We start from the raw sequence: 25290 nt of genomic DNA on the forward strand, positions 1-25290 counted from the left end.
CTAGACTTCCTGTGTACAACCGCTGTGCAACACTTTACTAACACATTGCTATGAATCTACCTTCCGCCCTTTTACTGTGTGGGCGTATGTTCACCACTATTTTTTTCGTGTTACAGAAATTTAACTTAAGGTTTATAAATCTAACACGGGATAGAAATAATCCGTGCATTTTGAGTGCATGTCTTGAACTACAGCTTTAATTAATACGATTTCTACCATGGCTGTCTTACATTATTACATTAGTGCACTGGGACGTGAAAAAGCAAAACAGATCAAAGTGTCCCACTGCCCCTGAATGTGACACCGTGACGTCTTATGACGCTCCTGTAAAGAGTCTTTGTGAATGAAGTTCACTTGGTGCCGGTGCGTCCTACTGACCGGGTTTTAAATGACTGCTGAGCTGAAAATGTGATCACAAACGTTAATGATCTTGATTTTTCTTTTTTTATTCTTCTTTTGTCAAGGGTGGGGTTCATGTTAGACATTTCCTACCAAGACATTTCCAGCTGTTTTGTTCTGAGGATGGTTTACCGTGTTTTCCTGGTCGTCGCTCTGCTGGATTATTGCGCAGGTATGTACAGAAGGATATCCTGATGTTTCATCGTGCTTTTAAATGATTAAGGCTCTTTTTTATTATATGACTTCAGTAAACGAGATACACATGAATGTATTAGGAAAACCACAAACTTTGCTATTAGTTAACAGCAGAGTTCCGCAGGGAACAGTGTGCGTAAAGTCAAGTCAAGAAGCTTTATTGTCATTCCAACCACATATAGCTGAAGCAGTACATAGTGAAATGAGACAACGTTTCTCCAGAACCATGGTGCTGCATAAGACAGTAACAAGACATAACATGGAGCTGAGGACTGCTAAGTTGTCCTAGCAAAACACATAAAGTGCATCCTGTGTAACCTAGTGCAAACAGTGCAAGAACACAAAGAAAAAGTGCAGACAGAGGTCAGAAGACAAAAACAGAACACAAAACACAAAACAGCAGCGACCAGTAGCGGAAATGAATACAATTTACAACTGAAGGATGGAAACATGTCAAATAAAGTGACACAGTGCAAAATAATGCTTAAATCTAAAGAGCATGATGTGAAATGGTAAGTTAACAGTAAAACAAACAGGTTAAACTGATTCACACTGTGATAACTGAGTAGATTATTAGCCACAGGTAAAGGGAACTGTCCATGTGGGGGCGCAGTTTTTCAATGTTTCAGGATCTACAGGTTCTTACTTGTAGTAGTGTTGAAGCAGTACAGTAGTTTTCTGTACTGCTGCTACCATGTGTCATTTTAGTTTTCAGAGTTCTCTCGTGTTCTTTTCATCATGATTTCTGACAGAAAGTCTCAAGTTTTGTAGAACTGGACAGAGCGTTGATGTGCAATTTCTGTCAATATTATAGACTACTCATTATTTATTCATAAACTGAATCAGACATAGTTTGGAAACTTTTGCTGCAGAAATATCATTTGTTGCAGTCGTGTTAATTTATATTGTTATAAAGCTTCTTTATGTGGGATTAATTGGGAGGTTTGGATAGAACTGGACTGAACCAACCACTGTTGGCATCTTTGGGTGTGTGGGATGGTTTTTCCCCCTAAGAGACTTTTTCTTTGAGCTTCGTGCCACATTCCAAAGACATGCATGGGACTGGAAGCTGTCCAAAGGTGTGGACGTGATCTCTCCGCCTCTGTCAACCTTGTGATCGGCTGGCAAGCTTTCCTAAGTACAAACCTGTTTTTTCCCAGTGTCAGTTGGGTTTGGCTTCACCCCCTCACACCACCCTACACGAAATCATTTCACCAGCCCTTCCGTGTTCTTGCCTTTTAAAAGACTTTGGAGAGACTGTTCCTACCACTATTGCCTGTGCTGCATGCATAGAAAATCCTGAAGCACCTCCATCCTGACTCAGACTGGAACGTCAAAACCAAAACTGTGACATCACTGACAGGTAGAAGTTCTTGTGATTTGAAGGCCAAGAGGGTCAGAAATTAATAAAATAATTATTGTTATTCTTATTGTTGTTGAGCCTGTCCTCACTCACTACAATTCTCCATTGTCCTTATAGGTAAATGTGATCCTGACTGTTGTCACTAACCTCCTCAGTACAGGTGCTATAGCTATTCAGTGAATGGATTTCCACATTCTACCTGCAGCATCACGAATCACGATTTGAATGCTGAGATAAAAAATGTCATCTTCACACAATGATTTGAGAATATAAAATAAAACCTTGTCTGACTTTTGGCAGTAATCTAACGGGCACTTTACTGTTTCTGTGGCTGTTTCTATAATGTATCAAACAGTGACATTTGGAAAACATCCAGTTACACTGCTTGTATGAATGGGTGTGGTCTTTGCCTCTATGTAAAATAGGTTTATTCAAGTTCAAGTGGGCGTTAACATTATACCACTAATGGTGGTTAAGGTGCGTTTAATGACACTGACCCTATGAGACAGCTACTTGTCAGACAGAAGACGTCCAGGAGTTTCAGTGTTGGGTGGACAGAACTCCAGAGTTGCAGACGTCATGTGTCATAATTGTTTTTCATATCATGCCAAGATTTGACGTTCATGTTGGTCCAGTTCACAGAAGAGAAAAGTACAGATTGCGTCAGTCGTGTTAAAAAGCTGAATATGCACGTTTATAGATAATAAATACTTTATTAATCCTGTATAAAATTTTACAAGGAAGTGTTCAAAGAGGGGGAGGGTGGTGTTGTTGAAGTGTATGTTTTTAATGCAGGGTGTTTGTGCCAGATTTCACAACTTCACAGGGTTGTTTGAGGGTTGTGACATGACGTGCTGTTGCACAGCTTTATACTCATAATAATCTGTGTGGATCACATTTATTTCAGTTAGGTACATCAATATATTAGAAAGACCTCTCAGTATAACATGATATGTGCATATTGTTTAATTAAGGATTTTAATGATGTTGGATTTTCTGTTTGTTTTGTTTTTATAGGTTTTTCTTCAGTCTCTGGTCCACCAGAGAGAGTCCTGGCGTATGTGGGTGAAGATGTCATTCTGCCGTGCAGTTTCGACATCGCTTCAAACAGAGACGATCCAACAGTGGAGTGGTCCAAAGAAGACCTGCAGCCAAACGTCATCTTCTTGTACCGTGATGGCTGTGAGACCTTTGAGATGAAGCATCCAGCCTATGAGTACAAGACTCACCTCATCATGAGAGAACTGAAAAATGGGAAGTGCTCATTAAGGATCTCCAACATACAGCTGTCTGATGCAGGGACATATCAGTGCATGAGGATCTGGAAGGATGGTACTCAGGAAGTTACAAAGGTGGAGCTTGTTGTAGGTATGTCCTGCTTCATAGTCATCTCTAACCTTCCTAATGAAGGACTGAATTATGATCTGAACCCTCAGTACCGATGCGTAGTCATTAAGACCTCATCTTGTGTTGCTCACTAAGGTACAGGTCTGATCTGAGACTAATCTAGTCCAATTCAAAAAGCATTCAGCCCTGTGTATATCAGATTTGGTGTCAAAGTTAGAAGTGCGGGTGAAACAAAAGAAATATAATCTATAGATTGTTTAATAATGAAAATGAACACATAATTGTAGTCCTGTATTGTATAAAAGGGGCATAATTAAAGTTTCACACAGTGTGCGTCAAAAAATCAGTCCGACAATAGAGTGTGTTACTGGTTTATTGTAGCTGGAAAATGTCCAGGAGTTGAATTAAAAGTTTAAATGGTTTGCAATCATTGTTTGTGCTGGTTATTATTATCTATTGTTTCCACTGATGTGGCATGAATGGAAAAAAACCTATTTGTTTTCAATTATGGTCCTTAATGGCAGATAGGTGAAACCTAATAGAACTGATCATTTAGTACATTTCTTAACGTTGCATGAAACATTCAAAAGTGACACACTGCACAATTCTTGTTACAGCTGCAGTTCCTGAGCCAAAATTACAGAGAGTTTCAGCTGAGGATGAAGAAGTGACTCTGCAGTGTGAGGTGAGCTTCTGCTGGCTGCCACAACCAGAAGTAAAGTTTCTGGATGACCAGGGAAAGGAGCTCCCTGCTGAAGATCCGAAAAGAGATCAAGATGCGAGTGGATGTTACACTGTGAGACAAAGAATGACTCTCCAGACTGCAACCAACAGGTTCCAGTTTTCATTTAGTGCTTTTTTGAAAAATAAAACATGAAACACATCAGTGTTTGTGTTTAGTTCACTTTAAGTGTAGAATGATTCAAAACCTCAAAATGTTTCCATAATGTTAAAGTGTTATGCATATCCACGTCCATGAACAGAAATTGAGTCTCCAACTTCAAATATTGTTATCCACAAGAAAACCTAAATCTTTGTCTAATGTGTCTTCATCACAGTGTGACCTGCAGAGTTCAACAGCCAGAGTTCAACCTGACCACAGAGACAAAGATTCTCATACTAGGTACAGTAAACTGAAGCTTCAGCAACACATCTGCACACACTCGGATCGATTAAAACCTAAAATTGCATTAAGGTTTTTAAAATTCAGTTATTTCTCTAGGAAATATCTAGAACTATCTTAACTGAACTTTTATTTCACATGAGGTAGATGTTTTAAGCTGTCTGTGTCCACTGATCCTCTCTACTAAATGTTGTCCTGTAACAAAGAAAACCTGTAATAACACTCTAATATATTAACATGGAATGTTTTAATTTGACTGTTAACATGTTGAGTGCCAGAATCCTGGATGTAGATGCATCAAATGGCACCAAAGTGTCTCATTTACCTACTTAGTGTTGATAATTCAACCATGTGCAAGTGGAACTGTTGCAAACAGTAAGTGGACTTGCCGACAGAAACTGTCTCTCTCTGGATCACAAATCATTTGTATTGTCTTCTTGAATGTTTTATTGAAATCAAATAATGCATATTTAAAAAAAAATGTTTGTTGTTATTTCAGCTGTCTGCATGAGTTCCTGCTCTCTAATGGTTGTCATTGCTGTTGGAGTGACTGTTTTAGTTTCAGCAATTACATGTGGACTAGTCGTCTGGCTATGGAATAAATATCACAAATCTGGTAAGTTACCAACACTGGAGAATTTATTTGTCACAGAAACTCTCTTGCTACTGTTGGATGCCTGGCTATAGAATAAATTTAACATATTATACACTGTAATAGTGCAAAATAACCACAAGGTGGCAGATGATGTCAAATTAGGAACATGCTATTTCCATATTTAACTAAACCTTTAAGTAGGAATCTATACTTGATTTGTCTATGAAACTGCCTGTGTTTCAATGTGAAACAGCTGCATTAAATTTTTAAGTTCAAGTTTAGCCAGATGCATGTACTCTTGAAAAATGCACGTACTGGAGTCATTTCTCAAATATCAGTTTTTCTTACCATATTATTTTTTCTCTATTCATACAGCAGATGTACAAAAACAGCAAGTGAACAGGCAAAGATTAGATCAGAGTACAAAGAGTGGGACCTCTGAAAATCAGTCATTTCTGGAGAATAGCACCGTGGCAAACAACAATCTTGAAAGCTTGGATCATTGTGAGGTGATTAATGAAAAAGAAGATCCCATCAGTCAGCCACAGAACCTGCCATCTCCTTTAAGACCTATTGTTTGTCAGCACAATCAGCCAACAGGTGATTTCAAATCCTCACCGGATGTTCAAATATCCCCGAGCCAGCTTGATGCCAGCACTTCAACCAGCGACCTCATTTCAAGAACAACAGCCTCAACCAATAACCGTCCTCCAAAGTCAGGCCCTTTGTCTGTTGTACCACAAGGCAAGAGTTCAATGCCTGACATTCAAAGGCAAAACAGTTTCTCAGTGTCAAAACGCAAAATCCAAAGGAGACAATGCATGAACAGCACTCCGGCTGGGTTGCCTTTTTGCGAAATAGTGTTGTCTAGTTCATCTTCAGTCAGAAATTCTGAGACGAAATTGGTAACTATAGGTCGTTCTATGAGTGAGTCTTCTGGCAACAGTTTTCTGAGAAGAAACAAGTCTCACAGAGTGTCGTTATCTGTTTTTCCTACCTTTATTGATCGTCTGCCGGAAGAGTCCAACCCACTTATTGAACATTAACAAAGGACAAGGCTAAAGAATCCAAAAAAACAAAAAAAACAAATATGCATTACTAAATCCCACAGGTATAAATCAGACTGATGATTGTTAAAGATCTGCAAAAAAGATGGCTTTTGATAAACTTTTGCTGAGCTTGCAGCAAATGCAACCTACATGAGTGGCTGGATAGTGTATTGGTAAGATCACCACCCTATATGCAGCAGACTGAATTTCAAACCCTGGCTGTTGCCTAAGGGGTCCTTAGGCAAGACCTTATGCTTCCCCTGCTTTTGCCTTGTAATTTGTAAGTTGCTTTGGATATTGCTATTATTTACTAATGCTTTAAATTATGTCTAATCTGTATAAAACTTTTGTAGACCTTCAAGTTTTATTTAAATAAAACATTTCTATAGATTGTCAATAGAAGCGGTGATTTTTTTCCTACCTGTATATTACCTTTTATACATCTACAGTAATACAAATGTTACAATACATCATGATCATTTCTGTTTCAATTTGTTGGAAAACAAATTAGAATCTGGGACGTGTCAGATATTGAAGCTGTTGACAAGAAAGAGAAAACTGGGTACACTAATTAAGAAAAAAATGTTTTTTTTCCTCAAAGTCGCACCTAATAGTAATTATAATTTTATTTTCTTATTGACGCTTAAAGCATCTTTTGCTATTTTATTTTGGTTTCATGGAAATAAGCAATAGATAAACAGTCAATACTTCTACCATCTCTTATTTATTTTATTGTAAAGGATACGGTTTTATCAGCTTAACAGACTGTATCTTGTATATTGTTGTAAAAATTGTCATATTTTTGGTGACAGGTGAAAAAGATGCTTCCATTATAAAAGCCCAAAATGTTGGTTTGGTTGATGTTTAATGAAATGTTCAAAGAGCAACATGTTTTAAAATGGATTCATTTACTCTAGCCTGTAGTGTGCTGCTGGCTCAAAGAACAAAACACTTTTGACACAAGTAAATCAGGGAGTTTTATGTTAAATCTGATCTAAGGTTAAAACTTTACAGCATCAGTAAAATGGTAGTTGACAGATGAGTTGCACACCTTTCACAACTGTGGAACAAAACCATAAAGTTATAGTTAAGCCTTATAACATGACATCAAAGAAAAAACAGAAGGAAGAAAATTAAGGGTCAGAGAGGATATGAAACTCATCAGTAGAACAGGATAGACAAACAAGATAAATAGAAAAAATGGCTTTTGATAATAGAAACAAAGACAAGCTAAACACTTTTTTGGCGGCCAGGGTATATCGTCACACTGTTAACTATTAGGAAAAGAAGAAACTGAACTCTTCAGTCTAAGTTTAAAACTCATATAAAGATACAAGAAGACTTAGATGTTATTACCACCACAGGTATTGTCATTAATTTAGGGCCTAAATATTCTAAAAATTTAAGTCAAGTCTCTTGTTTTCTTCAATTTACTGTGTTTAAGATATGACATGTATTTAGGTCAGATACTTTTGTAAGTGTTTTAAAAAAAACACACATATAAATAGAACTAGAGGTTAAAACCTTTTTTTAATTACACAATATTCATCAGGACTGTCAGAACAGAAAAAATGTTCTTAAAATCTCCTATTTCATTTGCTGACTTCACTTGGGTATAAGGATTCTTCATGAGCTAGAAATGTTGGTTCAGCAAATATATCGTTTTTCACAAACTGCAACAGAAGTACATATTTAATAGTAACATTCCTGGACACAGCTGTTGATTGAAGAAGCCAAGAAGAAGAAGCTAAACACACTTTTTTTTTTCCTGCCTGTGATTTTCTTCACACAGTTTACAAGATATTCAGAATAAACTCGACTCTCCACTATTTAAATATGTGTTAGTCGCAAACACCTTTTAAAATGCTCTTTTATTTGTACACAATAAATAATATGACAATATATCTAATATCTATCAAGGTTACTAAAAAAATTTTAACTTCCACCAAAAAGGTCAACATTTATAGAAGAAAGTGCAGCTCAACTGTCCATCTGAAGTGACTCCACTTAAGTGCTTAAGTGCCCTTACATGTCACTGCTGTTCCATAAAACTATATATCAGTGAGGTTTTTTCGCTGTGTCAGGTTTCTCTCCATTTTATAATACATTTTACTAAATAATAAATAAACAAGGCTAGTAAAGTTGATGAACTGCTGTGGGGACCCAGATGAAGTCACCTGAATGATGTCACATTGAAAAAACATGTTAATTATACAGGAATTAGACTCATTCTTTATAAACCAGTGTTCCACTAGTATTGGCAATAACCTCTATGACAGGTGTAAAGCACTAGGAAGAGCTGTCGTGGATGAATGGAAATTCAGATTTGATTCCAATGTTAAAACATTGAATATTAACAATCACATATTATTGTAACAACAATCTTAAATTGTCCTGTAATGTTGAAAAAAGCCAAACTGTGATCTTTCAACTAACTAAGTAGGTTTTAAAAGGCTGGGGCTAAAATGACTTGAGTGTTATCGTTATATTTTGCACATGAATATACGTTGGGTCCAAGCCAGGTATTTCCCAGGACCTGGTTGGTCCTGGGAAATACAGATGAATCACATCAACAACAATGTAAGTCACACAAAGAGGAATATGATCATAGATTCAGTTTCCTGCAACAACATGTGGGTTATTAGAAGCGAAGAAAACTCCAGGACTGGTAGGAAGGAGATAATTTGAGTTGGAGTGACACTGAGGTCTGGCTAAGCATAATAACGCATGACTGGTTGGGCTATCTCAAGAAAGCAACACAATGGCTATCTGAACTGTTAAAAACTCTCAGACCTAATGTCTATTTGCATCTCCTCTCTCATTTTGTGAATTTATTGTAGTTAATTTGGATGTCATGATTTTTCAGAAGGTCAAATATTTAGTGTTTCGCATTTTACCTCCAGTAACGAGAAGTGGATAAACAAATCTAATGAAGACTTTGTAATAATTAGTGGCATTATTTTGTTCAGCATCCGAAAAGAAAATAAAAATCTTTCCAGCTTGTAAATGCTTGGATCTGTGGAAGTACAACATTACAAAATAATAAAATGTACATTTAGTATAAACCTAGATCAATTTTGAATTATTACCTGATCTGGATCAATCATAATGCTTTTTTTTTCTCTCACACATTGTCACTTCAGAGTTGACAACACAACAGACCACAAATCACAAGAACCTCTACTTTCTACAAACATCTTCTCCTTACTTGTTTCTAACCACAAGGGAAAGTTGTGTTTGTTCTACTGTGTCAATGATTCAGTCCAGTGAAGCTGTGATAAAGAAATTATAACAAGAAAGGACTCATTGCCTCGACTGGATCGATTTTGTTCACCATAAAGAATAAAACACAGCTGATATTACACTAAAGAGCTCACACTGACAAAAAGACTAGCAACAAAAGAAGAACAGGTTACTGTTTCAACCAAACAGTGATTCATGTTTCATGTCAGGATAATTCATAAGTTTTTCTTTTGTGTTTTTTTTTTTTTTTTTAATAAGGTGATATCTAGTATGAATATAAATCAAATGTCGTCTATCAAATTAATTTCAACAGTTAAGTTAAATCAACAGTTCTGGAGGAAGATTTTAAACATACACATTTAGTCATTTACATCTAGTAATTTAGCAGAAGCATTCATTCAAAGCGACTTACAGGTGACAACCATTCTATGTAAAACAGGTTGTGTCATAATTCACTGCCCACGCTGTGTGACTAGACTCCCTGTGTGCAACACTTTACTAACACATTGCTATGAATCCACGTCCCGCTCTTTTACTGTCTGGGTGTCTGTTCACTACAGTTTTTTTTTTTTTTCTTGTTAACACGGACAAATCTAAACACATACGTCCATGTTTACTCCATCTGTTGAACTACAGCTTTTATTAATAAGATTTCAGCCATGGCTGTCTTACATTATTACACTGTGACGTGAAAAAAGCAAAACAGATCCTGCGTGTGACACCGTGACGTCTTGTGAGTAAAAAGTTTTTGTGACTCAAGTCCAGTCGGTGTCAGTGCGTCCTACTGACCGGGGTTTAAATGGCTGCTGAGCTGGAAATGTGATCACAAACCTTAATGATCTTGATTTTTCTTTTTTTAATTCTTCTTTTGTCAAGGGTTCATGTTAGACATTTCCTACCAAGACATTTCCAGCTGTTTTGTTCTGAGGATGGTTTACCGTGTTTTCCTGGTCGTCGTTCTGCTGGATTATTGCGCAGGTATGTACGGAAGGATATCCTCATGTTTCATCGTGCTTTTAAATGTATTAGGCTCATTTTTATTAAATTATCTATGAATGTTTTAGGAAAACTACAAACTTTAAGAGCAGAGTTCCTCAGTGAATAGTGTGCGTAAAGTGATCTGAACACAAGCGGACAGAACTACAAGAGTAAAATAATGGTCAAATCAAAAGAGCATAACATGAAATGGTAAGTTAACAGTAAAACAAAAAGGTTAAACTGATTCACATGATGATATCTGAGTAGTTTAGCAACAGTTACAGGGCACTGTCCATGTGCAGGGACCTTTTCAGGATCTGCAGGTTCATTCTACTAGTTGTAGTGGGAGCAACAGTATCTACAGTAGTTTTCTGTCCTGCTGCTACCATGTGTCAGTTTAGTTTTCAGAGTTCTCTCGTGTTCTTTTCATCATGATTTCTGACAAAAAGTGTCAAGTTTTGAAGAAATGGACAGAGCGTTTACTTGTAATTTCTGTCAATATTATAGACTATTCATTATTTATTGATAAACTGAATCAGACATAGTTTAGAAACTTTTGGTGCAGAAATATCATTTGTTGCAGTCGTGTTAATTTATATTATTATAAAGCTTCTTTTTGTGAGGTTAATTGTGAAGTTTGGATAAATCCCGGCTGGACCAGTTTGGTGTATTTACATCTTAAGCATATCAAGTACTTTCTCACAGAGAGGAAATTCGGGGTTTGAACCTGTTGGCAAGTTTGGGTGTGAGGTGTGTTTTTTTTCCTGAGAGACTTTTTCTTTGGGTTTTGTGCCTCATTCCAAAGACATGCATGTTTATTGGAAGCTGTCCGAAGGTGTGGACGTGATCTCTCTGTCTCTGCTTTCCTAAGTATCCATTTCTGCCCCCCACCCCACACCCTCACACCACCCAACAGGAAATCCTTTCTGCAGGCCTTCCGGTTCTTGCCTATTAAAAGACTTTGGAGAGACTGTTCCTACAATTGTTGCCTGTGCAGCATGCATAGGAAATCCTGAAGCACCTGACTCAGACTGGAACGTCAAAACCAAAACTTTAACATCTCAATGACAGATAGCAGTCCCTCGAGGTTTGAAGGCCAAGAGAGTCAGAAATTAATAAACTTCCACTGTGCACTTAGTTACTGTTATGTACTATCCACCATTTGTGTGTTGTTGTTGAGCCTGTCCTCACTCACAACAATTCATCATTGTCCTTATAGGTAAACGTGATCCTGACTGTTGGTTTGTCACTATCCTCCTCAGTACAGGTGCTGTTCAGTGAACAAATTTCCACATTCTACCTGCTGCATCACGAATTACGATTTGAATGCTGAAATAAAAAATGTCATCATCGCACAATCATTTAAAAATAAAACATAAAACCTTGTTGACCCTGTCTGACATTCAGCAGTAAACTAACGGTGTATCAACGGTGTATAGTGTATCAAACTTTGGCTTTTGGAAAACATCCCGCTACACTTCTGGTAAGAATGGGTGTGAATTTGCCGTTTTTGTATAAAATGGGTTTATTCAAGTTCAAGTGGGCGTTACCATTATACCATTAATGGTAGTCAATGTGTGTTCAATGACACTGAACACTGACCCTATGAGAGATATCCATGTTTATTTAGGCACAGATTACAGCATAATTCAATATGAATATATATTTATTGTTGTTTTAAATGTTATAGTTATAGTTGTATAATATAGTAGCAATGAACAGTGGATATTTTATAACTTTGTTTTGATATTCCTGAAATAGCTTGAGGAACAGCTACTTGTCAGACAAAAGATGCCCAGGAGTTTTAGTGTTGGGTGGACACAACACAAGAGTTGCAGACATCAAGTGTCATACTTGTTTTTCATATCATGCCAAGAATTGACGTTCATGTTGGTCCAGTTCACAGAAGAGAAAAGTACACAAGGATTTTAATGATGTTGGATTTTCTGTTTGTTTTGTTTTTATAGGTGAATCTTTGGTACCTGGTCCACCAGAGAGAGTCCTGGCGTATGTGGGTGAAGATGTCATTCTGCCGTGCAGTTTCAACATCGCTTCAAACGGAGACGATCCAACAGTGGAGTGGTCCAAAGAAGACCTGCAGCCAAACGTCATCTTCTTGTATCGTGATGGCTGTGAGACCTTTGAGATGAAGCATCCAGCCTATGAGTACAAGGCTCACCTCATCATGAGAGAACTGAAAAATGGGAAGTGCTCATTAAGGATCTCCAACATACAGCTGTCTGATGCAGGGACATATCAGTGCATGAGGATCTGGAAGGATGCTACTCAGCAAGTTACAAAGGTGGAGCTTGTTGTAGGTATGTCCTGCTTCATAGTCATCTCTAACCTTCCTAATTAAGGACTGAATTATGATCTGAACCCTCAGTACTGATGCGTAGACATTTAGACCTCATCCAGTGTGACTCAATAAGGTGCAGGTCTGATCTGAGACTAATCTAGTCCAATTCAAAAAAGCATTCAGCCCTGTTTATTTCAGATTTGGTGTCAAAGTCAGGAGTGCGGGTGAAACAAAACAAATATAATCTATATATTTTTTAATAATGAAAATGAACAAATAATTGTAGTCCTGTATTGTATAAAAGAGGCATAACTACGGCTACATTACAGAAACATTTTCAGGTGTTGTAATGAAAGTTAAAATGGTTAATTATTATTGTTTGTGCTGCTTATCATCATCTTTTTTTTTTCTACCCATGTGGCATGAATGGAAAAACTTGATTTGTTGTATTTATGACCTTAATGGCAGAACGGTCAAACCTAATAGAACTGATCATTTAGTACATTTCTGAACGTTGCATGAAACATTCAAAAGTGACACACTGGACAATTCTTGTTAAAGCTGCAGTTCCTGAGCCAAAATTCAAGAGGGTTTCAGCTGAGGATGGAGAAGTGACTCTGCAGTGTGAGGTGAGCTGCTGCTGGCTGCCACAACCAGAAGTAAAGTTTCTGGATGACCAGGGAAACGACCTCCCTGCTGAAGACATGAAAATACATCAAGATGCGAGTGGATGTTACACTGTGAGACAAAGAATGACTCTCCAGACTGCCACCAACAGGTTCCAGTTTTCATTTAGTGCTTTTTTGTAAAATAAAACATGAAACACATCAGTGTTTATGTTTAGTTCATTTTGTTTAGAATGTGAAGTGTAGAATGACTCGTGTCAAAATATTTAAAATGTAATGTATATCTACTTCCGTGAACAGAAATTGAGTCTGCAACTTCAAATATTGTTATCCACAAGAAAACCTAAAACTTTGTCTAATGTGTCTTCATCACAGTGTGACCTGCAGAGTTCAACAGCCAGAGTTCAACCTGACTAAAGAGACAAAGATTATCATACCAGGTACAGTAAACTGTGTCCTGTAATAATCCACTAATATATTAACATGGAATGTTTTAATTTGACTGTTAACATGTTGAGTGCCAGAATCCTGGATGTAGATGCATCAAATGGCACCAAAGTGTCTCATTCACCAACTTAGTGTTGATAATTCAACCATGTATACGTGTAAACAGTCAGTGGACTAGCCGACACAAATCATCTCTCTCTGGATCATAATTCATTCATAATGTCTTCTGGAAGATTTTATTGAAATCAGATAATGTATATTTAAACGATGTTTGTTGTCTTTCAGCTGTCTGCATGGGTTCCTGCTGTCTAACAGTTGTCATTGCTGTTGGAGTGACTGTTTTAGTTTCAGCAATTACATGTGGACTAGTAGCCTGGCTGTGGAATAAATATCACAAATCTCGTAAGTTACTAACACTGAGAATATGTTGTATTAGTCACAGGAACTCTCTTGTTACTGTTGCATGCCTGGCTATGCAGTAAAGTCAACATATCATACACATCGTAATAATGCAAAAACACCACATGATGGCAGATGATGTCAAATTAGGAACAGACTGTTTCCATATTTAATTAAACCTTAAACATACTATAACTTTACAGCACAGATGACTTTAAGTAATTTACACCAGAATGTCTGTGTTTTACTTTTAATGTGAAACAGCTGCATTAAGTGTTGAGTTTGACTTAATATATCAGCAACAATCAATTACACTAAAACACCCAAGAAACCAAGTTTAACCAGATGCATGTGCTCCTTTAAAAATGCACGTACTGGAATCATTCCTCAAATATCAATATTTCTTACCACATTATTTTTTCTCTATTCATACAGCAGATGCACAAAAACAGCAAGTGAACAGGAAAACGTCAGATCAGAGTACAAGGAGTGGGACCTCTGAAAATCAGTCAATTCTGGAGAATAGCACCAGGGCTGAAAATGTGGCAAACAACAATCTTGAAAGCTTGGCTCATTATAAGGTGCTTAATGAAAAAGAAGATTCCATCAGTCAACCACAGAACCTACCATCTCCTTTAAGACCTATTGTTTGTCACCAGAATCAGCCAACACTTGTCTGCAGTGCTTTCAAATCATCACCTAATGCCCCAAAATCCTTCAGCTGTGATGCCAGCACTTCAACCAGCGACCTCATTTCAAGACCAACGGCCTTAACCAATAACCGTCCTCCAAAGTCAGCCAGTTTTTGCTCTTTGTCTATTCTACAACAAGACAAGAGTCCAACGCCTGACATTCAAGGGCAAAACTTTTTTCCAGCATTACAACGGTCAATCCAAAGGAGAGCATGCATAAACAGCATCCCGGCTGGTTTGCCTTTTAATGATACAGTGTTGTCTAGTTCGTCTTCAGTCAGCAATTCAAAGAAAAAACTTCCTGCTATTGGTCGTTCTATGAGTGAGTCTTCTTTCCAGACTTATCTGAGCAGTACCAAACCTCATAAACAGTCGTTTGGGAATACAGTGGTATCTAGTAACCTCTTTGGTCCTCTGGTTCATTTGAAGGAAGAGTCAGACCCACTTATTGTACATAACAATAATAATTAAGACTTTATTGATCCCCTTGGAGAAACTGTGGTTGGACAGCTGCCAGACAGTACATGTCAGCCTTATTATGGGGTTTCAGTGTCTTGTCAAAGGACACCTCAGCAAGTAGCCAGAAGGAACCAGGAATCGTACCACTCACCCTGGGGTTTGTAGACAACTGCTCTACCACCACAGCTACTGCCGCCCCATTAACAAAGGGCAAGGCTAAAGAATCCAAACAAAAACATATATGCATTACTAAAGCTATTATATACTAAGGCTGCCAGAGTATATCGTCACACTGTTTACTAGTTATTAACAATAATATTCTCTACAGTCACTCTGCTGCTGACAGTATAGAGGTCATCAGGACCTCTGACTGTCTCTGTAGGTCCAGCAGAGAGGATCTTTCCATCAGCGTCCAGCCACAACAGCTCAGGCTCTGGATACCAGCCTTTAGACTCACACTGTAAATCTAGTGTTCCACTAGTATTTGAAATAACCTCTATGACAGGTGTAGAAACTGAACCTGGTGATAAACAAAGGCAAGTTGCAGTAACTTCAGCAGGTGCACACAGATAAATTAGGACACAATTTGAATAAAACCTTAAACCACAAAGCTTCTGCCTCTGTATTGTTTTTTTGTTAAATTAAAGTGGCAAGTATGTCGGCACAAGGAGGAGCTGCGGTGGACGAATGGAAAATCTAATTTGATTCCAATCTAAAAATATGGATGGTTAATAATAACCATGTGTATTATTGTAACCACAATGTCAAATGGTCCTGTGATGTTGAAAAAAGCCAAACCATGATCTTTAACTAAACCTAACCAAGTAGGCTTTATAACTTTGAGGCCAGGTTAAATATCACAAAATCAGAGTTGGTTATACAACCTTTAAGTTAAGGAAAAACTTGCTGCCACAGGGAAACTAAAATGGCTATTATTGTTATGTTTGTTTAATGTTTCATGTAGAACTTTAGTAGTATTTTTTTTTATTTTATTTTAATCTGACTTCTTGTTTTTCTTGTTTTGCTGCTACATCTCCTGTTCATTCACATTCATTCAGAGTAATTGATAAGATCAGTCATTTTCCATAGTTTTCGAAACATTATCCGATTTACCAACAATAGGTTGGACAGGTACTTATTGGGGGAAGAAAGCACCAGTATTGTCCTGTGTCAGAAATGTTTACTCCAAAGATTTTCAAAGAGACATTTTCATGTCCAAGTTCATTCACAAACAGTCTTGTGCGATAAGAATAAGATGGATTTTGATCCTCAAATACCGTCCAGCTTGGTGGACATGGATATACTTTGGGTCCAAGCCAGGTTTTGTCCACACAGAACCTGGTATTGGTGGCAGGTTCAAGATGACATAGTAGTAGAAGTGTAGTGGTAGAATGACATCATCTCCAGCCAGGGCAATGATTGGTTGCTGTGAACAACTAATCAACAACGGAAAGAAAATTAAACAAACAAACAAAAAAAACCTGTAAGATAGTTACAAATTATATCATGACCATAGTCTTTATAAGTCTAATATAACAATTAACAAAACTATTTCAAAACACTGCTGGTAAGTGACTCATGCCTTAGCTTCAAGTGCCTTTTCTTGTTTTGCAGAATTGGGACATGATTTCGATTCGAATACAGAGGAATCACATCAAGAACAATGTTGGTCATACACAGAGGAATGTGATCATAGATTCAGTTTCCTGCAACAACATGTGGGTGATTAAAAGGAAAGAAATAAACTCCTAGGAAGGAGGAAAATTGAGTTGGAGTAAGACTGGAGTGTGGTTAAGTATAATAAAGCATGACTGGCTGGGCCATCCCAAGAAACGATACAAGGGCCATCTGAACTAATTAACCGTCATTTATTGTAGTTTACTTGGATGTCATGATTTTTCAGAAAGTCATATATTTAGTGTAGTAACAACTAAAAACTAGGAAGGCAAAACCAAGCACAAAGTAACAACAAAAAGTGCAGCCAAAAGGGCAGGAAAACACTTAACACCCACACACACACACAAAACACAGTAAGGCCAAGAAATTATTGTCTATTGTTTTCCAAGGGCTGATCTGAAGGAAACACTTAGTTCAGGAAGGAGCAGGGTCCACAGCAGGGGGTAAGACAAGGTCAAGTAACAGAGCTAGAAAGCTGAGCGGTGACGACGACGATAACAAAGATGACAGCAAGAGCAGGACAGGAACAGAACAGAAAAGGCAATCTGAGAGGTAGCAAAGACAAGGAGGTTCTTAAATAGAAGGGGACAAGTGGACCAGGAGAAAACAATCAGAGGAGAACAGGTGAAAACCAAGTTCGTGATTAAGGGAAGCTGGAAAAGCAGAAGGAGAACATGAAAAAACAAAGCAGAACTGTTACAGTTAGTACAAGATCAACACAGCAGATGGCGCTCACGTCATGCGAAATATGACTGAGTGACTGACTGACATCTTAGGTGTTGTATACTGACAGGGCACACAGTTTCATCCAATACATCCAATAAATTCAGGTTTGTAATATACTGTAGCCAAATCACATTAAGGCCATATCAATGCATGTTGCTGAACACAGTTAAGATGTTACAGAATTGTACAGAAAACCCAACAAATCCCTCATGAGCAACACTGGGAGACAGTGGAGAGGAAAAACGCTCTTTATTAGAAAAAAAAGGCAGGCTCAGAGTGGGTGGTCATCTGCCTCGACCAGTTGGGGAGAGTAAGAGAAAGAAAAGAAGAACAACAACAAGCAATTCTTTCCACTACTATGGAGAATGTCAAACTTGACTCACCCTGCATGTTACAACACAAACAACCAAAACGTTAATATTAACTCTACACAATTATCAACCAATAAAAAAAGGTATATAGAGTAAGAAATTAGTATATTTGTATATGTGCATTTAAAAGTTCAGAAGTGGTTTCACCATTGTTAAATGAGTTGCTTTCTGCACATTGAATCCCTGTTGCGCCCTCTTGTGGTTGCGCTGACACATGATTCTTGCAGATGGCCTCAAAAATGATCACTCTCCTAAACTATCTAGTTTGTGGGAGATTAAATAAAACTCAGAAGTAGCTGCTTCACAACATCTACTACCTTTTCCAAGTTCCTGTTTAAGTAAACTCAGCATTGTCGGGTTTGGCTGCTTGGTCTTCGGGGAATAAAGGGCATTTATGTCTCACTAATTCACTGGAGCTCTGAACTACTGCATGTCTCAACAACAACATAAAACTGTATGAACATTAATTCATTTAAAATAGGAAACTATATGAATGATTTGTATCATTAAATTACACTTCATTAGACTGCAGTGAGTAAAGAGAAGCTGTTTCTTTAAATGTGTAAAAGTTTACATTTAGAATAATGTTTCACTTCATTCCTATCGTGCCTCAATTCGTTTACCTAGTAGAAACATGACTAGGATGTGAAAACTAGTCTGACCAGTTGGGATAATCAATCTTGATATCATTTAAATGAATGAATCTTTTTTTTTTTACATTTTTTTCTCCCACACAGTCACAGCACGGTTGAGTCAACAGCAACACAACAGAGCAAATCACAAGAACCTTTACTTTTAACAAATCTTTATCGCTACAGAATAGAACAGCTCATATTGCACTAAAAAGCTCACACTGAAAAAAAGACTAGTAACAAAGCAACAGGTTACTGTTTCAAACAAACAGTGATTCATGATTCATATCAGGATAATTTATTCATCAAAGGTCATCTATTATATCAAATTAAAGTCAACAGTTATGGAGGTAGATTTTAAACAAACAATCTATGCAACACAGGTTGTTGCATAATTCACTTCTCACGTTGTGTCACAAGACTTCCTGTGTACAACCGCTGTGCAACACTTTACTAACACATTGCTATGAATCTAAGTTCCGCCCTTTTATTGTGTGGGTGTATGTTCACTACTACTTTTTTTTTTTTCTTGTAACAGAAATAACTGGTTTATAAATCTAACACGGACAAATACAACCCTATACATGCATGTGTTGAACTACAGCTTACACTCGGTGTTGGTCCGTCCTACTAACCGGGTTTTTAATGGCTTCTGAGCTGGAAATGTGACCACAAACCTTAATATTCTTGATTTTCCTTTTCCTTTTTTTCTGTTAGTCAAGGGTTCATGTTAGACATTTCCTACCAAGACATTTCCAGCTGTTTTGTTCTGAGGATGGTTTACCGTGTTTTCCTGGTCGTCGCTCTGCTGGATTATTGCGCAGGTATGTACAGTAGAATATCCTGATGTTTCATCGTGCTTTTAAATGTATTAGGCCCATTTTTTTTTATATAGCTATTACTTCACCAAACGAGCTGCACATGAAAGTTTTAGGAAAACCACAAACCTTAAGAGCAGAGTTCCTCAGGGAACAGTGTGCGTAAAGTGATCTGAACACAAGCGGACAAAACTACAAGAGTGAAATAATGATCAAATCTAAAGAGCATGATGTGAAATGGTAAGTTAACAGTAAAACAAACAGTTTAAACTGAGTCACATTGTGATAACTAGGTACATTTTTAATGTTTCAGGATCTACAGGTTCATACTTGTACTAGTGGTGCTGCAGTACAGCAGTTACATGTACTGCTGCTACCATGTGTCATTTAGTTTTTGTTATGTTCTTTGACAAAAAAGTGTCAAGTTTTGAAGAAGTGGACGGAGCATTCGCTTGTAAATTATTGTCATGTCATTATTATAGACTACTCATTATTTATTAATAAACTGAAATCAGACAGAGTTTGGAAACTGGTGCAAAAACATATCATTTGTTGCAGTCGTGTGTTAAAAGGTGTGGATGTGATCTCCCTGTCTCTGTCATCCTTGTGATGGGCTGGCGAGCTTTCCTATGTACAAACCAGTTTTTTCCCAATGTCAGTTGGGTTTCGCTTCACCCCCTTACACCACCCTACAAGAAATAATTTAATCATCCCTTCCGTGTTCTTGCCTGTTAAAAGACTTGGAGAGACTGTTCCTATAACTGTTGCCTGTGCATGCAGCATTGATATTCCTGAAATAGCCTGAGGATCAGCTACTTGTCAGACAAAAGACGTTCAGGAGTTTTAGTGTTGGGTGGACACAACTCCAGAGTTTCAGACGTCATGTGTCATAATTGTTTTTCATATCATGCCAAGATTTGACGTTCATGTTGGTCCAGTTCACAGAAGAGAAAAGTACAGATTGTGTCAGTGGAGTAAAAAAGCTGAATATGCACATGCTTATAGATAATAAATACTTTATTAATCCTGAGGGAAATTTTAGAAGGAAGTGGCCAAAGAGTGGGAGGTCGTTCTTGTTGAAGTCTATGTTTTCAGTGCAGATTTTTTGTGACAGATTTCACAACTTCAAAGGGTTGTTTGAGAGTTGTGATGTGGTTTTAGGGTTAGGATGTAGGACTTGGGGGGTACTGAATGCATAATGTCATCCAGTGCCTTTGCAGCTGTAGAAAGACAGCTATGGAAGGACGATAGATAGATTTCTTTGACTATCAATCCACTATGTCTCTCTATTAACTTACATACTGTATATGTCCTTTGTGTTCAATAACAAAACAATGACTCATAACATTTGTGCGGTTGTTCTATGACGCATGTTGCTGAGCACTCCAAGAGAAAACGTGAGCTTTATGCTTTTAATTACATTTAATTGGACAATGTTCAAGTTGTGATCAGTTGAAACTAACTTTGCTTCCTATGAATACATTTCTGAAGACCCCAAACATCACATACAGGTCTCGGCCTTTCAACATTATCTGGTGCTGTACCATTTGTTGTATTTTCTTGGTATAGTGTGGGTCTCAGTGGAATAGATTTCACATTTGAAATCAAATTAAACACTGCATACTTTCCAGGTATTTATTGTTCTTAGCTATGTCTTTGTCTTGTTGTTGTTTGTCAGCTGTCAAACAAGTTCTTCCTTCATCTAGAATTTTATTTTGGAGGCTGTTCAGTTGCACACCTTTATACTGATAATAATCTGCATCACATTTATTTCAGTTAGATACATCAATATATTAGAAAGGCCTTTCCGTATAACATTATATGCGTTGCTTAAAGTCTGTTTTAATTAAAGATTGTTTAATTAAAGATGTGTTTAATTAAAGATTTTAATGATGTTGGATTTTCTGTGTGTGTTGCTTTCATAGGTGAAAATTCAGTCTCTGGTCCACCAGAGAGAGTCCTGGCGTATGTGGGTGAAGATGTCATTCTGCCGTGCAGTTTCAACATCGCTTCAAACGGAGACGATCCAACAGTGGAGTGGTCCAAAGAAGACCTGCAGCCAAACGTCATCTTCTTGTATCGTGATGGCTGTGAGACCTTTGAGATGAAGCATCCAGCCTATGAGTACAAAACTCACCTCATCATGAGAGAACTGAAAAATGGGAACTACTCATTAAGGATCTCCAACATACAGCTGTCTGATGCAGGGACATATCAGTGCATGAGGATCTGGAAAGATGCTACTCAGGAAGTTACAAAGGTGGAGCTTGTTGTAGGTATGTCCTGCTTCATAGTCATCTCTAACCTTCCTAATTAAGAACTGAATCATGATCTGAGCCCTCAGTACCGATGCTTAGACATTTACACCTCATCCAGTGTGGCTCAATAAGGTACAGGTCTGATCTGAGACCAATCTAGTCCAATTCAAAAAGCATTCAGCCCTCGGTCAGACCTAATAGAACTGATCATTTAATAAATTTCTGATGGGAACGTTGCATGCAACATTCAAAAGTGACACACTGGACAATTCTTGTTACAGCTGCAGCTCCTAAGCCAAAATTACAGAGGGTTTCAGCTGAGGATGGAGAAGTGACTCTGCAGTGTGAGGTGAGCTGCTGCTGGCTGCCACAACCAGAAGTAAAGTTTCTGGATGACCAGGGAAACGACCTCCCTGCTGAAGATCCGAAAAGTCATCAAGATGCGAGTGGATGTTACACTGTGAGACAAAGAATGACTCTCCAGACTGCCACCAACAGGTTCCAGTTTTCATTTAGTGCTTTTTTGTAAAATAAAACATGAAACACATCAGTGTTTATGTTTAGTTCACTTTGTTTAGAATGTGAAGTGTAGAATGACTCGTGTCAAAATATTTAAAATGTTATGTATATCTACTTCCGTGAACAGAAATTGAGTCTCCAACTTCAAATATTGTTATCCACAAGAAAACCTAAATCTTTGTCTAATGTGTCTTCATCACAGTGTGACCTGCAGAGTTCAGCAGCCAGAGTTCAACCTGACTAAAGAGACAAAGATTCTCATACTAGGTACAGTAAACTGTGACCTGTAACAAAGAAAACTTGTAATAATCCACTAATATATTAACATGGAATGTTTTAATTTGACTGTTAACATGTTGAGTGCCAGAATCCTGGATCTAGATGCATCAAATGGCACCAAAGTCTCTCATTTACCTACTTAATATTGATAATACAACCATGTATATGTGTAACTTTTGAAAACAGTCAGTGGACTGGACGACAGAAATCGTCTCTCTGAATAATAAATGACTTATGTTGTCTTCTTGAAGAGTTTATTAAAATCAGTTAAGGAATATTTAAACGATGTTTGTTGTCTTTCAGCTGTCTGCATGAGTTCCTGCTATCTAACAGTTGTCATTGCTGCTGGAGTGACCATGTTAGTTTCAGCAATTACATGTGGACTAGTAGTCTGGTCATGGAAGAAACATCACAAATCTGGTAAGTTACCAACACTGAGAAAATATGTTGTATCAGTCTCAGAAACTCTCTAGTTACTGTTGGATGCCTGGCTATACAGTAAATTTAACATATTATACACTGTAATAATGCAATAATTGTACAGCACAGATGACTCGGAGCAATTTGTACCAGAAGGTCAGTATTTCGGAATCTCCACTTGATTTATCCGGTCCATGAAACTGCCTGTGTTTTACTTTTAATATGAAACAGTTGCATTAAGTGTTGAGTTTGACTTAACATGTCAGCAACAATCAACTAGACTAGAACACCCAAGAAACACCCAGATGCACGTACTCCTTTAAAAATGCACACGTTTTTCTTAACATATTATTTTTTTTCTCTATTCATACAGCAGATGCACAAAAACAGCAAGTGAACAGGCAAACATCAGATCAGAGTACAAGTAGTGGGACCTCTAAAAATCAGTCATTTCTGGAGAATAGCACCAGGGATGAAAATGTGGCAAATGACAATTTTGAAAGCTTGGCTCATTGTGAGGTGATTCATGAGAAAGAAGATTCCATCAGTCAGCCACAGAACCTACCGTCTCCTTTAAGACCTATTGTTTGTCAGCACAATCAGCCAACAGATGTCTGCAGTGATTTCAAATCCTCACCGGATGTTCAAAGATCCCCGAGCCAGCTTGATGCCAGCACTTCAACCAGCGACCTCATTTCAAGACCAACGGCCTCAACCAACAATCGTCCTCCAAAGTCAGCCAGTTTTCACTCTGTGGCTTTTGAACCACAGGACAAGAGTTTAATGCCTGACATTCAAGGGCAAAACTGTTTTCCAGCATCAGAACTCTCAATCCAAAGGACACCTCGCAGAAAGAGCACCCCTGCTGATTTGCCTTTTTATGAAACAATGTCACCCAGTTCTTTTTCATTCAGCAATTCAAGGAAAAAAGTTCCTGCTTTTGGTCGTTCTATGAGTGAGTCTTCTTCCCAGACTTATCTGAGAAGTACCAAGCCTCGTAGACTGTCATCTGGGAACTGCTTTAGTCCTCTGGCGGATTTGAACGAAGAGTCCAAACCACTTATTAATTCTAGATCTTGTGACACCAAATAAGAACAAATATGCATTACTAGATAACACAGGTATAAGCCAGCAAGGGTGATTGATTGATTTTTTTCGACACTGTGGAGGCTCAGAATTGCTCCTTTGAGAACCCCATTGAAGGAAGGAGGGCTGCCGCAGGTCATTTTTGTTTGGTTTTTAAAGATCTTTTGGTGGTTGTTTCTGTCCCCTCTGCTGATGTATCCATGGGAATTTCCCCACTGAGGAAAAGCCAGCTGTCATTTGTGTTTACTCGTTTTTATCTTTAACTGAAGAAAACCCACACTCAGAATAAGATGGCTTTTCCATTGGACATCTGTCAAATGGCACTTAAAATATGTCAAATATATATTGTATATAAAAATGGTATATTGTTCACTAAGGCATTATACTATGTCTAGGCTGTACAGTATATACAGTGCCTATAAAAATATTAACCCCCTTGGATGTTTTATCCTTTTAGTAAAATATTCACCCCTTCAGGTCAGTATTTAGTGGATGCAACTTTGCCTGCAATCACAACATGGAGTCTGTGTGCAAAGGTCTCAGTCAGACTTGCACATCAACAAGAACAAACAATATTTACTGGAGATATAAATAAATAATAAATGTGATGTAGAAAAACACTAATCTTTGCAAACTGCAACAAAATCAATTGTTGATGGAAATTATAGATGTGGGAAAAACTAAACTAATTAATTTATTCACATAACATAGAGAAAATGAAGGGTGTATTTTGCAATATAAGGGAGGCCATGTATTTATTTATTTATTTTTCTTCTAAAGAATGCTACTGCAATAGTCAAATTATGAATTAATATGCTGTGTATTTATAGTTGTGAATATGGTTATATATATCAAATTAACAAAAATGTGCGGGTGTGTGTTTCTACTAACATTTTGGAAAAGATCGATCTGAATGCATGCTATCTATTGTGAAAAATCGATCATATCATTGTACAAAAAAGCAACAACCTTGTGAATAAATATACTGAATAAAGTTTGATAAATTGTTAAAAGAGATTTTGATTTATTTATTGTCTTTGCTAGTCTGCTGCTGGCTGTGTGGGCTGAAATGTTACATTATGGTTCAGTCTCTAATGTTCACTTACAGCTTAGGGGTCATACAACCAAAGTTGTAAAGTATTACAAAAAGCAATACAGGATTTATATGTTGTTGCCTTATCACACTGTTCAAATTAAAGACTTTGTTTTCAGTATTTCTTAAAAAATTAATCTTGAGGCATTTGACATCAGTAACTATTCTGCTCCACCTATTAGAGGAGAAGGTTTTGA

General features: G+C 37.5%; 1 protein-coding gene across 5 annotated transcripts; it reads left to right on the forward strand.

Moving 5' to 3' along the window:
• Positions 1-344: 344 nt before the first annotated feature.
• LOC113168483 (butyrophilin subfamily 3 member A2-like) lies at positions 345-25000 on the forward strand. Of its 5 annotated transcripts, none has more exons than XM_026369509.1 (6): positions 345-571; positions 2975-3325; positions 3922-4138; positions 4363-4427; positions 4927-5043; positions 23288-24996. In XM_026369509.1, the coding sequence occupies exons 1-6, from the start codon at positions 475-477 to the stop codon at positions 24004-24006; spliced, it is 1566 nt and encodes a 521-aa protein (XP_026225294.1). In that variant the 5' UTR covers positions 345-474; the 3' UTR covers positions 24007-24996. The 5 variants fall into 5 exon arrangements, with proteins under 5 accessions (XP_026225294.1, XP_026225293.1, XP_026225292.1 ...); XM_026369508.1 differs by lacking the exons at positions 2975-3325; positions 3922-4138; positions 4363-4427; positions 4927-5043; positions 23288-24996 and adding exons at positions 12260-12610; positions 13153-13369; positions 13593-13657; positions 13950-14066; positions 14499-15824; XM_026369507.1 differs by lacking the exons at positions 345-571; positions 2975-3325; positions 3922-4138; ... (1 more) ...; positions 4927-5043; positions 23288-24996 and adding exons at positions 10095-10292; positions 12260-12610; positions 13153-13369; ... (1 more) ...; positions 13950-14066; positions 14499-15824.
• The last annotated feature ends 290 nt before the right edge of the window (positions 25001-25290 follow it).

The sequence above is a fragment of the Anabas testudineus genome, chromosome 18 (genome assembly GCF_900324465.2).
Source record: "Anabas testudineus chromosome 18, fAnaTes1.2, whole genome shotgun sequence".
NCBI lineage: Eukaryota > Metazoa > Chordata > Actinopteri > Anabantiformes > Anabantidae > Anabas > Anabas testudineus.